The sequence below is a fragment of the Dysidea avara genome, chromosome 15, assembly GCF_963678975.1.
Source record: "Dysidea avara chromosome 15, odDysAvar1.4, whole genome shotgun sequence".
NCBI lineage: Eukaryota > Metazoa > Porifera > Demospongiae > Dictyoceratida > Dysideidae > Dysidea > Dysidea avara.
The window spans coordinates 13,124,820-13,141,639 of NC_089286.1; the positions used below are offsets into that span (position 1 = coordinate 13,124,820).

The window sequence follows — 16,820 nt, forward strand, 5'->3', positions numbered from 1 at the left end:
TCATTTTATATCTGGAAAGAAGCTAGTCCCTCTCCTTTGGTAGGGAAGAGCGGTTTTGTCCGACTGTTTAGAGGTAATAAACAATCAATCAATCACAATCTGGTAATCCCGATTTTGTTCCATCCATCTATCCCAAGACAACTTCTAATATGCTAGGTTCTATTCACACAACGGCGAATGCAGAGAGCTTAGCTCACACAATGGTAAACATGGAGAGCGTAGCTCATTTCAAGCGTGTAAAACGAAGATCTTTGGCTAAAGAGATAGTAAAAGTGGAAGAGAGAGAAAAGGAAGTAACAAAGAGAAATAAGAAGGATGTGCTATCGTCAACCAGCACATTCGAAAGGCATTCCAGCACGATCACAGGAGTTACTGTAGCAGAAGTAAGCATCCACCAGCTAGAGATAGCATCCTTGTGTTGAGTCAGAGTGGTGATGAGAGAGCTATTTGTGCTGTATATCATGTGGAATTACGAATATACCTACTGTAGGTGTTAACTATCATCATAACATTTTCAGAATGCCAGACGGATGAAGATGATAGGATGTTAAGATCTATGCTGTTGGAGAGACTTGAATTAGATGTGCGATTGCTTGAGAAGAATAAGGTTTTACAGGAATGCCAACATTTGGTACTGAACACCAAAGGATAAGGAGCTCAGGGCATGGAAAGGTAGCAGTACATTATTAGAGGAGAAGCAGCAACATGGTTCACAGCATTTTAGTGGCCAACCATTCTAATCCGATTAAGACTTGCTCTACCACAGATGTATGCACTCATTTTAGAATGGCAGAGGGAACAGACAGTCAAATGTTTATGACATGGATTTGTTTTATCTAAAGAGCTTCTATAGATGTTCCCCATCTCCAGAACCAATTGGGGCACGCACCAAGTTAAAAAACAGATTGCGAACTGTTTCTATAATAACTAGAATTGTGCTAGATTAGTACCATTGCTTGACGGTTCTATTTAATGCCCACCGCAACAATGTGTTGTACAATCGTCCAAGCTACCCAAAACCATGAACCTGCTGTAAACATCACGCCAATATTCATTATTCCTTATTAGGTTAAATATATATCATTCACAAACGCAATAACTCACCTAGCCCAATGCTCTTATACTACCAAAAATTATTCATGTATATAAGAGCATAAAGCAGTTACTACTACATTAAACTTAAAAGGCTTTGCTTCTTTTGAATAAGCATTGTAGAAGCCATAGAATGAACCTGGTATTAAAGACACGGAATGCATGAAGATACACCATATGTGGAAAGTGGCTGTGTTTTCTTATGTGAATTTAATTTTAGGATGGAAATTGTTGAGATCTGTTAGGAAAGCTTCTAGTTTATCTCTCCTGTGTATGAAAGGTGTATGTATGTCATCAATATAGCGTAGCCAGGTAAGTGGTTTGTATGTCTCTAGTTTGCACATACCATCTTAGTCCCCACTGCAGTCCCACATGTTTGCTGGAAGTATTCCTTATTAAATTCAAATGTGTTGTATTCTAGGGTGTACGTCATCAGGGTGTAGAGTACTTCATTGGGTGGCTTGTGTGGTAGGTAAAAATTCTCTAGTGCTTCAATAATACATGCTTCTAAACCTTTGCCCTTCTCCACTGCCCCTGGGTGACAAAGCAAGTGATTCCAAACTGTTTGCTGTCTTTAATATACGATGGGGTGGCTTTTCATAACAAGTTGTAGAATGAATTGGGATAATGGTTCAGTGGGGACATAACAGCTGGAAACAATCAGGCTTAGTTTTTAGGGCCTATCTGCATTTTGTGCACCAAGCTGTAGCCATTTTAGCTTTCATAATGTCTCAGTTCACAAAAATTAATTTATAGGATATATGAGCATTCTATTAGAGTATATTGATGTTTATCACAATTTTCAGCCTCACTCTAAGAAGGATAATTTCGGCGTGATATCATTCTGAGCAACCCCCCTCAGTGCCCCCACAGCTTTCCACCACCTATGGCCACACAGAATTTGCAGCGAAGTACAGGTCGACTCTCTCTAGATAAGACGTAATGGATTCTTCATCTGGAAGAAATTCAGATATGGCCATAAGACGTCATCTTCGTCGCCAGTGTAGTGTTTTGGGGAACTGCCGATATGATTATGACGTGCTATTGGCAACTGAGCATTAATTGGAATCAAAATCATGTGATAATCACAAATGTGACCATATTTTGGAAAACCATACATTAAGGGCACATGCAAAATTTGTAGGAATTCTCGATTGAAAATTTCACCAAATTTTAGATTAATTTTTTTGCCTATTCTGATAAACAGGGCCGTAGCTGGCAATGAAAAACCAGTCCGGCCAACCTTGTGGAAGTGTATCCGTGCCAGCTCAGGGCTACTTGTCGGTGCGCGAAGTGCACTCAGCATGTGAAACATGCTCTGGCTAGGGGGGTCTGGGGGCATGCCCCCCAGGAAATTTTTAAATATAGCTATGAAAAGATTGCATTTGGAAGCAATTTTTAATTAAATATTGCAGTGTATCTAATCACTTAAAAATGAGGTAAAAATGAAAATACATGCATGAGTTTACTTACATGGGATAGCTAATTGTCAAAATGTTAAAAACATGCCTACGTAGCTGTATTTTTAAATTTCCCAAATGCATCTCCTCTTCTCCCTGCAATCAACAAATTCTTGTAAGCACTCAGTTAGGTCTAAACTATCAGCTCTATCCTTATGGCAATGCAGAATAATTAAATGATTTAAGCGCGACTGAGTCATAGTTGACCTCAAGTAGGTTTTCACATGGCGCAAGGCAGATGCACTTCTTTTGGAAACAGCATTAGTAGCTGGACATACCATAATCAACTTCCTTCAAGAAAGTGCATCTCTGAGAAATTAGCCCGCACAGCACTAGAAATTGACTGAATGCGGCTTTTGATGAAAGGTATACAGATGTCTGATTGATCAAACTCAGCCATTGCTGTAGTGAACAGCTGCAACTGAGTACTTACCCTGGAAACATCAAAGTCACTTTGATAACATTCCAGTACAGCACCTAAATCTTCTTGGTATGACAGATTCTTAGAAGCTTTCAATAAAACATTTTCAAGCTTTACTAGTTTGATATATCCAGGTTGATTGAAACGATCATGAATACTTGAGACAATGAAATCGATGCACTCAAAATAAATAGGTCGATATACATCTTGAACTGTGCAGGGATGGTCTCCTTCAGAAGAACCTATTTGAAGCTGAGCAGGAGCTTTTCTGTTACGAGGTAGTTCAGGTGCACTGATATCAAATTTCTCTTGAATCTGAATAACAAACTGCCAGAAAAGATCAAAATGCGTATTATCATGGATCTACAAGAGAGTCTGACATGTAAGATCAGCAACATGTTGTGCTTCTGAAGCAGTCATCTTGGGGTTCTGCATGGTTTTACTATTGTGTGAGCAAGTAAACGTTGCCCCAGTACTAAGCCAAACACAAAATCAAATGTTTTCATGTTGGCTTTTACACCCCCAATTCTAGCCCGTGCCTCTGAGTCAGTGCATACATCTAGTGCTACATCCCACAACTCCTGGAGCACAGCAAAGTTATTGATAACACTCTGGAGAGATGCTGCTCGAACAGTCCACCTTGTAGGACAAAGTGTACGAAAACCTGGTGTTTCAGGTGCAATCTCAGATTTCAGTTTATGAAAAATAGCATCTCTTCTGGGAGAGAACTTGATGAGCTTCGAAATTTCCAATGTTGTATCAAGAGTGTTACGAAGAATCTTATTTTTCTTAACAGTATCACTTGTAGCTAGATTTAGTGCATGACCATAGCAGTGAGTAAATGTTGCACGGGGTTCTTCTTTCAATAATTGTGTAGCGACACCATTTCGTACTCCAGCCATGTTTGCAGCACCATCATAACATTGCCCACAGCAGTTAGCAATAGGTAATTTCAATCGTAGTAGTGTATCCTTTAATATCTCTACCAATATATCTGCTTTTATAGACTCAACAGCATACATCCCAATAAAATCTTCATGAACATCAAAGTTATCATCAACACTCCTGAAACAAATAGCTACCTGTTCTACATTAGACGCATCAGTAACTTTGTCAGCCATAAGGGTATAAAACCCAGAAGAAGCTATAGTAGCAGCAATATCTCGAGTTACAGACTGTGCCATAATTTTGAGTAGCTCATTCTGGTTTTCTGGACTAGTGTATTTCTCAGCCTTCCTTTGCATCCAAGTATGCAAAGTTGGGTCATCCAGAGTTCTCAATAATAATAACTGGTTGAAATTACTGTTATCCTCTGTGCCATCACCACGAAGGGAAAGGCCTTGGCGTGCTAAAAACCTAATGTTTTGTGCTATTTTCATCAAACATTGGCGATTCACTGCCTTTTCAGATGCATGAGTTGTACTCAGCATTTCTCCAATATCTTTGTGTGTACGTGGTAATGTTACAACCACTTCAACAGCAAGCTTATGCATTGTGGGATTTTTCATGATTAGTAAAGCCAACAGTTGCCTCCTTCCAGTTAGAAAAGCCAGCACTCAGAAAAGTTGAGTCTCGAGCATTCCCAGATAACTTAATTTTCCCTGTCTTCAAGGCCATTATGCAGGTATGACAGAAGCATAAATCCTGGGCAGAATCATAATGAATCCACTTCCACCTACTAAACCATGATGGTTGAAACGCACGATAAACTACTACAGCCCTGCCAAATAATACACAGTACTTGCAATATCCTCCTTTTCCACTTACAGAATAAACTAAGCCATTGTAATGAGAAAGCCAGCTATGCTGAAAGGAGCGCTTTTGCTTACCATACTCATAAGATGGAAATCTGTAAGTTCTGTCAGGATTAAAATGGCTTGTAAGGAGATAATACTTTCCATCATCGGATAGTGTTCTTTGTTGCATTAATTCAACTACCTTCTTGAAGCCTCCAGACTGCACAGCAGGATCAACTGAATTTACAGTGGTGTCAAGTGATATATCTGGAGAATAATTTAGAGTTGGATGATGAAGAGAGTCATCTGAAAGAATCATTTGAAGGATCACTGAAAAGAGTAGACATACCCTGTACTAATGAAATGTCATCTAAAGAGAAACTATCAGATAAATTATGTGTGAAAGTATCCTCCTCAGCCAATGAAGCACACCCAAAGGAAGATCAAGAGCTGTGAGTGATCGAATAGCTACATCAGTGGCAATTGAAGGGTTTGTAAAATCATCTGCTAATGTAGACTCTGCTAAAGTTTCACAAGCAGCAGGACTGCAAACTGTGGCTGAATCCACATGTACGGTGACTTGGGTGTTCACCATAGCCAGTCAAGAGTCTTCACTACAATCATCTGTATTAACTAACTGATCAATTGGGCCACTACTGCTTGATCCATCTGCATCTCTTCAAAGAAATGAATTATTATGATCAGTATTGCATATGTATTAATTACATAGCTATTTATCTGCATTTAACATCATGATCAGATTGTACACATTGGCTGTACACTTGACTTAACTACTACTACTACTGATTAGTATGCAACTATAATAGCTGGTTCATAATGCTATGTAGCATTTCAATTTAATGCTTGTGTACAACGCATTGCTCAAAATCACAACATTATTTAGCTACAGTGTTGGGTTGACAAATTTCTAGCTACATACCTACATTATATAACTGTACAGTTAGCTAGCTTAGTGCAATTTTAATGACATTTCACAGTAATTCTCAATAAATATCTATTATATTCTGAGGTCAAGTATTTTTATTTTGCATATTATGTGTCTATAATCCATGCACTTCTGTGTTCCTGCTAGATATGTAATATCATATATCATCTTTAAAGAAGAGATTATCACTTGGAAAAAGGACATGGAGGACTACAGTCAACATCATAACCACTTGAAAACCTACAAACTTACTATTAATGTTTACATGTATATACCTAGTTACTGTAACTATTGATTGTCAGTAAACAGGGCAATTTTGGAGGCCCTGTAAGGGTTTAGTGATATAAATTCATTCACACAACTCTAATTTAAGATCATCTGTTTCTGCTTTATGCACATGCATGATCATTAAATGGTTTAGACGATCTTGGTGCATTGTAGGCCGAAGATATGTCTTGACACGTCGTAGAGCAGATGCACTATGTTCACTAACAGCATTTGTAGCTGGCATCACAAGAATCAAAGTCAGCAATTTCACAACTTCTGACAAGCCAGTTTGCATAGCAGGAGAGAGGGTTTTCATGTACTCAATGACTTCACAAAGGTCAGGTAGACCCTTTTAGCTTCTTTGTACAGGTGCGCGCCCACAGCTGGCCAAAGGCCGGATGTGGGCGCGTGCCTAGTTTACTGAAATTGTTTTCGTAAAAGTGTGTGTGTGCCTATCTATGTTTGTCTGTACTCACCCACGTGAGCAAAACCGTTTAATAATGGTAAAAGCAGCTTTTATGTAAGAAGTAAAAGTGAAATGAAGTCTGTATTAAACGTCTGCACTGGTGAACTTTGCTCTGAGGTGGTTTCTTTTCAGCGGACTGAAATACGGGTGTGGCGACTTTCCTCAGACTAGCTTCCCCTTGAGGTTTTCAGGCATTTAGCAACTGAAAAACAATGGTGCAGGCCTTGTACACTACCAGGAATAGCCTATCGCTTAGAGTTGAAAGGGGGCCTATCCCTTACGTACGCGAACGAAAATGGCTATCGTTTTGTTCACCCATGTTGAGTCCATAAGCGCCTATAGTGACCTTAAATAAAATAATTAATGAGAGATTGATATGCGCCTAATAACACCAATGTTAACGAAGTGGACGTGTACACACAATGACACAGCAGAAGGAGCTCACGTTCAGGATGAAAGGTATGGGATTGCACGACGTTACTTTTGCATGATAATGTACTCTATCCCTTTCAAGTTATAAGAAAACGCTATTTTTCAGCCATGGTTTTGGCTAGCACCTTAGCGGCAGGCCAGTAGTATGAACATCAGTTTATAATCTTTATCATAATAGAGCAGACAATGTGGGTATATGTAGGTTAACATTTTAACACCACTCAAACCAACACCATGCATGCACTGCTGTCACTGAGTCATTTTCATTAGCTAGGTGTTTATTAACCCCTGGATGCACATGCACAGAACTTCCTTTGAAGATGCAATTTCCATCGGTTTATTATATCTCAATCAGCCTAGGTCCAGCTACAGGCATAGGTTAGTGTGAAAAGTCCAGTATTATGTGGTTTAAGATGAAACAACAAAACCTAGAGTTCCACCTATGCCTGTATATTTAAGTATCTCTCCTTTAAAAGTATCTCTCCTTTAAAATGTGTAGAGTGTCACAAGTATTTATGAGTTTACTTTGATTCACACTTGAGCTGGGATGCTCATGTTGCTAATGTTTGCAAGACGATGAGCTATTATACTTGTGTTTAATGAACTATCATCATCATCTGTTACCATTACATATCCTTGAGATGATGGCAGAGATGCTCTTATTTTTCTCTGTTGTATGCTCTTCCTGTGTGGGGTCCATCACTTAAAGCTACTCACTTACATGTTTGCATGCAATCAGGCAGTTAGAAATACTTATAGTCTACAGAAGTTGAGCATGTTTCTGACAGTCGCCATCACCTTGGTAGAAACATTCGCATTGTTGATATATACGCAATACGAATATCAATGATTATTGTTGCGTCTCTACTTCAGTCATTTGTTTCACATGGTCACATGAGTCCAAAGATGTACATAAAGTTAATGCATGTCTTTTCATTAATATCAGTTCTATATCTTTAAGTAATTCAGTTCTGGAAATAGAAACCTGTAGCCAAACCTGTAGCCGTCAAGTTGTGGCATCTTCTAAATCCATGTCTATAAAATTCACTTTAAGTTGTCACCTATGTTTTTATTCTACTTGCATCATGTGATATATCACTGTACTGTGATACAATTGAGACGTCATATACCCAAGCACTGTATTATTGTTGTAATTCTAGCCTGAAGTATATTGGTATGTCAAGAAGTAAGGCATTACAAATAAATTTGTGTCCATTGACTCCATTCCCAACACTTTTTAGCATTTATACATGATGACCATAGCTGTGGTGTTCTTGGGGATGAACTTTGAAATGTACACTGACCAACTGATGTAATCATAATTATTCACTGTAGCTACTACTGCTAAAAAAAGAACTTGCATAGCAGGGAGTCAGAATCTTGATATTAAAGCTCCCTGCCCATGTGTTACCTACCAATCATTGTATTCGCTAAGTATGGCCACTGTTTTATAGTATTTGTATAGATTATGTATTGTGTGCCAACTGTATATGTATTATGTCAATACTGAATATGAGATGATAATAATTTAATCATTAATTTTAGAGTTGATCTAAAAAAAGCCTATAGACGCTACAATGAATCTTGGAGTAAACCATTAGCTCAATGATTGTGGGAGATACCATGCAATACCTACCAGATTGAATTTGAAGACAGGATTGCTGCTAATAAGAAACAAACTTGGGTTTTAACATGATGTTATAGTGGACCGTATGGTGTATTACACAGTAAGGCGCAGTTGACTTGACCACTGAATAATTTGTAATTATGTTTGTCACTTATGCATATGCATAACTGTATGTTTAAAGTTGAAAGAAATTCCTTGCCCAAGAATACACCGTAATTGTACGGTAGTGTCTAATCACTGGCCTGGACTGACATTTTTACACATTCAGGGTGAGGTTACTGTACACTTGGATGTTACTTGCATTGGTACAACTATATAATGTAGCTACATGGGTTCAGTTGTATGTGTTCTATTCACTGTATGACAGTGTAGTGACATTGGAGATATCCAAATGTTTCCTTCACTGTTGGACACTTGCAGAATGATGTTGGTATGTTTGATTATCTCCAACTTTCTATTATGTATTATATATCATGAATATGGGTCACAGGAATCTGTACTAGGGTTGTAATAACAGGACATGTGAGCACTTTTTATGCCATTTTGCTATGACAACACAAGTTTGAGTTTGAAAAAGGCTTGTTTAGAGAAAACTCTTTAAATTTTACTTGCAAAATAAGCAAAGATCAGTTCACCACTGTAATTGTACTGTAGCTTAAAGTTTCTAAGGCAGCCATATTTACAATTATGAAAATGACTTTTTTCTGCGTTAGTTTAATGAACATTTATCTACACTGTATTTGGCTGCAATTTGTGTAAATTTTTACTTTAAAAAAAGGCGTCTGTATCACATTCGAATGTCAGAAAGTTTCATCATAATTTTACTCCTATAATTAATTACCCTATATTCATCAAAGTTTCTTGAATCAAATGTTTGCATGCATTATACATTTGAATTTTTATGAACATACAATGGAACATACATCAAGAGTCCATAATAAAAATAGTGATGGTCTCTTACCTTTTATTGTGAAAACTCTTGATACACAATACATGCATGCATGTAGACAAATTGATGTTGATACCATTAAGATGTTAAATGTAATATTTACTATTTCATACATTAAAAAGTGTTCACAAAATTGCCTTATACACTCTCTGAGTTGTCTGAGTTGTAGAATTACATAAGTGTCCATGTAATAAATTCTCGAACGTCATGGGTGTTACCCTGCAGTATACGACCACACGTGTTGAGGTAATAGATAACCAGAGACGTAGAGAAAGTTTCCTAAAGGCAATATATTGTATACAGGTTGTTGTTTATAGAGGGGGTGGTGGCCTCGAACCTGGGAGATGGTGTGGGTTTTTTAAGCTCCAGGAGAGCATGGAGGCGGCGTTTGCCTTCCTCTTCCGGGAAAAAGTTGTTCTGGGCAGGCTGGGACTCCGGTATTACGGACACATCCGGTACTACTGACAGATCTACACGTCTGAGGAAGTCTTCATCAAGTAATTTGTCGTCAGACAGGTCATAGTGTTGGTGGCTCATCCTGCTTTGGGCATGGTGGAGAAAATATTTTTATTTGGGGTGTAAATAATATAGTGTGTGTTTGTGTGTAGTGTAGTGTAGTGTAGTGTAGTGTAGTGTAGTGTAGTGTAGTGTAGTGTAGTGTAACTGTAGTCAATGTGATAAGATTTGCTGGCAGTGTCACGAATGTGTACACTGGCAGTATATTGGCACTTAAAGTCACAACACGGTGTTTCACCCTACTTGGGTCTCGTCAGGTAACAGTACCAACAAGGTGTATATCACCTAGCATTGTAGGTGTAGAAAAATCACTTGTTGAAGTAAATGGGACGATGCCCAGGGATGTAGAGAAAAACAAAAATAGAAACCAAAATAAAACATTTTTGTGTGTGTGTGTGTTGTGGTTATTGTTTGGTACGTAGTGTTACTAGAATGGTAGTTAAAAATATTGTTTTGTTTTATTTGTAGGGGTGGAAATATTCATATGTTCTAACAGGTCAAAAAAGAAAGAAAAAAGGGGCCTAATGGACAATTAGTGTCTCTGCTCTACTGGAGGTTGTGGATGGGGAGAAAGGGGGTGGTTGTGAAGAGCAGGACTGCTAATGGAAAACTTAAAAACAATGTTGTAGGTCTTGAAGCAATAAATGTAATTATTGAAATGTTGTGGTTGTTAAACTATTTATATGTTTGCGGAAGTACCTTGAGTTTGCTCGGGATGGGGTGGGGTTCGTTGGTATCCGGTCGAGTGTTTGTTTCGTTATTTTGGGGGGGCGTAGCTGTGAAATGAGGGGCTGCGTCGAGTTGTGGAGCTATGAGAAGAAGTGCAAAACTGCGGGTGGGCAGTGGTAAAACAGTTAAAGGTAACGGGGTAGCTGTACCTGTTGAATGGCTTGACATTTTTCCTGTAGGTTTTGAGGAGTACGGTTAGTATATAGGCGACAAATACCAGCGACGGTTGAGTTAATACGAGAAAGGTAGTTAAGGAGAAACAGGCAAAACCGGTTTTTGGAGGGGGAAAGGGGGTGGGTGACGTATGGCGCAAGAGGGAAAGGGGGCGTGGTGCGCATGTGTGGTGAACACGTGTGTAGTTTAAAAATGTTGGATCACGAGATCAAAGGAAGAAGGTCTCCGTGTGTATATAGTGTAACATAAGTGTAGTATAGTATTAGGGTCTTGTCAATCATTGGCGTATGGTGATGGTAGCTTGGGGCATTCGTCCATGTGTTCACCTTCGATAAAAGTGAGGGGATAGGCTGTGTGTGTATACAGTGGGCTTTAAATCGGGATTTGAGTTGATTTAGTGTTATTGTGTGTTTTGTTTTCATTATGTAGTGTTTCTGCCTTATATAATTCAACCCTCTTTCGTTCCTTGAAACAAGGTGAGGAGATAATGTGTGTTTTTTTGTGGTGTGCTTTGAATGGGGATCTATTCTACAAGGTGTTACTGTTTGTTTTGCCTAATGTAATTAATGTCATTTTCATCCTTAGAAGGATGTTGGATTATATCAGTTGGGAACTCTCTCTAGTAGTTGTCCCGTTATACCAGTTAGGAACTCACTCTAGTAGTTGACCCGTTATACCAGTTAGGAACTCACTCTAGTAATTCTTAAGTTAGCTGTAGGGTATGGGTTAAGCCTATGTTAGAGGGATTGGGTTGGCTAAGTGTGTAACTGTGTAGGAGGTGAGGGGAAACATTGTGCCTCTCTATTGCAGACAGGGTGTTGAATCAGTCAGACATTGAGTCCGTTTGGGTACTGACATTGTATTCTTTGTACCCAGACATTGCGTCTGTTGTCAATGTGTGCTGGGACAGAGGTCTCCAGCGGTTGGATGTACATCTTGTGGTTGGGAGTCATGTAGTGGGTATGGAACGGGAGGGCAGGTTGTTGAATTTTTGCCATATTGATAAGTTGCAAGTGTTCCGCAAATGAACGTCTTAGGGTTGTGTGTGTATGGTCAATGAATTGGATGTTGCACTGTTTACATGTTACTAGGTAGATGACATTTGTGCTGAGACAGTGCAACTGTTCTCTAATAGGATGGGACCTGTTTGTGTTGGAACTTTTGGCAAGTGGTGATGGGTTGATAAGTTTGTCAAGGAAACAGTGGGGAAGTTGGCAGGGTTGGAATAGGGACTTAGTGTGATCTGTAGGGGGGGGGAATTTGTAGAGGGAGTTTTGTGGGGGCCAGAAGTTCTGGTTACTGGCTGTCGAAGGGTGGTAGTTTGGCTTTAAACAAGTGGGTCTTAATGCTTCTGTTGGTACGGGGTGCAAACATGGGGGTGGATCTGACTTTGTTACAGAGACTGTTCATTCTTCTTATTTTGGGCCAGTATTTTCTGATGATTTGGGTGGCTTTTAGAGTAGTGGGGGTGTATCTTGCTGAGAATACAGTTCTGGAGGAGGCTTTCTTGACAGTAGCCTTATTAAGTAGTAGGTCTCTGTCTTTTGTATTTTGTTGGTGAATTTTTTAATGTAGTTAAGCGAATAGCCTCTTCTAGTCATTTGTGTTGTATATTTGTTCACAAAATGACTGAACATCTCTCTCCTTGAATTGGTTCTGAGTAGACGTTTTGTTTCTCCTATGATGATGCCCTTTTTGGTGCTCTCTGGATGGTAGGATTGGGCCTGCACATGCAGTTGAGGGTTGGTGGGCTTAATGTGGGTTTGAAAGTCGAGATTTGTGGTGGAAAAATTGGGGCCCTTATAGATGTCAACGTCAAGGAATGTGATTCTTTCTCTGTTGTATTCTGCAGTGAATTTGATTGTGGGGTGGGCTTGGTTGAAGTCCCTGATAAAGTTTAGTAGGTTAGCTTCCGTGTCATCTGTTATTATGAGTACATCATCAATGTATCTCTTGTAAAAACAGATGTTGAGGGATGATTTTGAAAGAATATTGTGTTCTAGTTGACCCATGAAGATGTTTGCATAGGCTACAGCTTTAAAAGTAAATGAAAACAACATTGTTACGTCGATATTTTCACTACTTTCATAATATATTTCATAGTTGCCGTGTTCTTTAAGGGTATATTCGGCACGCTTTCTTGTGGAGTTGAAAACAACATTGTACTTGTCTTTAACGAGGTAAATCCTGATATTTGCTGTGGTTGTTACTGAAGAAATCTTCCAGGTTGGGGATTTTAGCTTCCTATATTTCCGCTTGATCAGTTGTAACCTTTGCTTTGTTACAGGTCGTGTTAGTATCCCTGTTTGTGGTGTTGGTTTTGAATAGAAGGTGTGAAATAATTTACTCAGTTGTTCACTGAATTCCTTCGATAAAGATTCATCGTTTGGAAAATTGAATGTTAGGTTTTCCAAATTTTTTAGTGTTTTTTATTTGCCTTGACCATTTCTTGCTCAGTAGTTGGTTTTGAAACCTGCAAAGTAACAGGTATATATATATATATTGTTTCATTTATTTGCATACACATCACACAGACACACTGCATGTTGTATTCAACTGCATACAGTGTGATCAGCTGCAAAATATGACATACTTATAACTACAGGTACAATGCATGATTATACACCACTCCTTACCCTTTTGGTGGGCAGTGGATCCTTTAAACCATCAGAAGTCATCACCACACTTTCATTTGAAACAACATTACCACCATCACTACTGCTGGCATCACTACTGCTGAGTGCAGGAAGTTCAGAAGAATCATTTAATGGATCTGGACTATCATTGCTATCAAGAACTCCCGTTTGCCCAGATATTCGTGAATTGCAGATTTGTCAGTTGATAAATAGGCACTATTTTAATACTCAAGGGGCAATGTGTCCCAATCCCACTGTGGTATCCAACAAAATATCCCAAAGAAATGTTTACAAGGTAGATGCCACCGTTTCCAATCTTTGCATGAGCATGCCAATGTGCTGGAGTCTCTACTGCCGAAGTTCACTGTGTGCTTCTTCGTATCTTTCATCACATGGAATTCACCATGTACCCCAGTGTACTCTATTGCTTCAGAAGGGTATCTGTTACTCTTGGTTTTGTGAATCAAACAGTGCTTTATAACAGAAGGAGGCCTTCCATGTAAGTACTCAGGTACTGTTGATGATGGCAAACGATAACAATCAAGTTGTTTAAAATTTTGGAAAATGTAGTTCTGATACATATCTGGTAGGAACTGATCAACTATTATCCTCACTATGCCTGTAAGGGTAAGTGAAGCCTTATGAGGCAAGTAGGAATATTTCAGTGCACGGTTAAGTGCCTCAGTTCCATGTTTGTTTCTACAGCTGCATGATAGCTGTCCTTTCAAAACTCTGGATCCGCCCCTGATGTAGTTGTCATGAAGCTAAGTGTTGACACAGACTGTCTATATTTGTAAAAGGTCAACAAATATCTTCTGCCATGGTTGTCCACTCAAGCCTCAACAGCTCTTTTTGATTTCTCCATCATCACATTATAAACTCATCTATGGTATCAAGCTCAATACCATTCCACACTTCAAAAGGTTTTTCTGCACAACACTCCATGTCACTTATATTAGTCATACACGAATGACTCACTTTCACAAGGTATGTGTTTGGAAGCTGGTGAAAGCCTGAGAGGCGTATCAGTTCTGCTGCAGTAAAGCAGATTGCTTTATCAGTGGAAAAAATGTGACAGCTTAGTATGATTTGCATGATACCAGTGTCAACCTTAGCTGCATTGATCCATTTTCTGCTGGATAGACAACTTAGTGCAGTGTGAATGATTCATCAATGTAGATAATCTTCGCAATCATATACCTTGCAAAGTCAGCTAGGCAGTTGCTTACCAATTTGAATTGTATATATTATTGCTGCTACCACTGCCCACCAAATGTATTGAATGTTATGGCAGAAGGAAGGGAATCATGCTTTCCGATTCATACACATGTGCCTATAACCCAGTTTAATAATTTATTAGCACTTGTTTGTTTTATCGTAAGGTCAGCCTGTTTGAACATCATCAGAAACAATGAAAAAGGCTGAGGCATCATCTTATTTGCAGAGGAAATCCTAATATTGATGCTCAGTAATAGAAAGATTAAATTTGGAACGTTACACACAATTAAATACCAATTTCAGTTGTAGTGTATGGAGGGTTATTGGTCTAGCTATTACTTTGCAACCCCTGATTTCATTCACAAATTCAACTATCCTGAGTGTTGCTAGCAATGTTGTTAGGTACATGTATGATCAATATTCATTACATTATTACTAACAGGAGAACTTGAAAGTGGTACATCTTTTTATGATATTCCACTGTACACGTACTAGATACAGTGCCATTTTAAGTGGAGCTTAGGTGCTTAGGTATGCAATATAGTGTCATCTATAGTTATGTACTGACTAGGAAATATTTTTGATCTAGTGCTAGCACTTGGTGGAATGATATTGCCTCAAATATATCATTTCCTCCTGTAATGACTCATCCTGAACTTGTTAGTTTTGTTAAATCTGTGTATTTTAAGTAATCATGTTTGTTAGTATAATGTTGTGTGCCTGGTTTTGCTGTACATTATGTGTTTTACCTCTGGTAAGGAAGAACGGCTCATGCGGACTACCAAGGGGATAAATGGGGCAGATCAAGATAGTGTGTGGGGCAGATTGAGATACTCTAATAGAGCTGTCACCCTGAAGAGAATTCAAGAGATCAGCTAGAAACAAATAGCCTGTATAGAGATCAGCTACAACCAAATAACCCTGTAGAGAGTTCAGCTCCACATCTTCGCCATAGAAAAGGCCAGTACTTCCAAATTTTGGCATATGATAAACAACTGGATAAATATCTGGTGTGTGACGTTTGTATAACCACAACAATTCATTTGCACTTGAATCAGCACTGAAGAGTGGGACCCTCGAAGTACGCAAGCTTATAAAAAATATTGACGAATGAGATAGATTATATGTGTTCTTCTTCACAGTGAATATCTTTGAAGTGGCACCGCTGAACTGGCTGAAAGAAACGTCAATTGTTGATCTGTGACGGCCTTACAAGGTAAGCCAAGTATAGTGGATCGGTGTTAACCATGTATCCTTTTATTACAGAAGATGCGTACACTCCTCGCTCTAGGCGGCTGTATCTTCCATACACAAAGAGTTATGAACATCAAAGTTGGAAACGGAACTCACAGATAGACACACTTCCTGTATGTGACGTCTACTAGACCACGAAACCTTATTAGTTCTTGTAATGAATACATACTATGTTAGCTTATTCTTAATATGGTAGGGTTTAAAACAATCTATACACATATGGAGGTTACAGGTCTCACAACCAGTTGAAGGGCGCACACGCTTATCAGTTCTACTATAGTGCACACAGTCTCTTGCACACTCAAACTTTTTCAGCTGTTTTGCTAGGTCTCTCCTATAGTCTAAGTGGGCATATTTTGATCGTCCAGAGATAGCTCGAGGTAAATTGATTTGGACTCTCACAAAACAAAATGTAGGAATTTTGCATAGCTACATTGTAAAAGAACCAGAACAAGCGCATGTATCACCTAGATTTAGATTTTCGGCAGCATGTGTATGCTCTCCACAGTTGGTCAGCCAAGTCTACACCCCCAATGTTCTGGTTGTAAAGCTTAACGGCTACTGGACAAGTAAAATCAGTACAACTACCATCGCTAAGCTTGCGAGATACAACAGTTGTCTCACTGGGGTCACAAAACATATCAACAAAAGCCACAGGTTTCCAATCTCTCCACACAAAGCAATGGACCACATCACCTATAACCTGCTTCTGTAAATGGTCCCCTCTACTCAATGCATTTATGCGAGCTTTACCGAATTTAGGGAACTCTTTTCTGTTGGTTACCACTGTGCCTACACAATAGATTTCCTCAGCCACCAAGTCCGCCACTAGAAAAAAAGTTATCGAAGTATAAGTGGTAACCCTTACCTTTGAGAGGTGCAGACAAATGCTTCACT

The 16,820-nt window shown here is 39.0% G+C and overlaps 1 protein-coding gene and 1 long non-coding RNA gene across 3 annotated transcripts; one reads left to right on the forward strand and one right to left on the reverse strand.

Moving 5' to 3' along the window:
- Window positions 1-2,835: 2,835 nt before the first annotated feature.
- On the reverse strand, window positions 2,836-4,466 carry LOC136245318 (zinc finger MYM-type protein 1-like). The gene is made up of 2 exons (XM_066036801.1): window positions 3,417-4,466; window positions 2,836-3,336 (listed from the first exon to the last, which is right to left on the reverse strand). The coding sequence occupies exons 1-2, from the start codon at window positions 4,464-4,466 to the stop codon at window positions 2,836-2,838; spliced, it is 1,551 nt and encodes a 516-aa protein (XP_065892873.1).
- Window positions 4,467-10,995: 6,529 nt separating this feature from the next.
- Window positions 10,996-16,149, forward strand: LOC136245856 (uncharacterized). Of its 2 annotated transcripts, XR_010696167.1 has the most exons (5): window positions 10,996-11,152; window positions 11,245-11,291; window positions 15,433-15,750; window positions 15,812-15,885; window positions 15,936-16,149. It is a non-coding gene; the product is annotated as an uncharacterized lncRNA (long non-coding RNA). The 2 variants fall into 2 exon arrangements; XR_010696166.1 differs by having other exon boundaries at window positions 10,996-11,291.
- The last annotated feature ends 671 nt before the right edge of the window (window positions 16,150-16,820 follow it).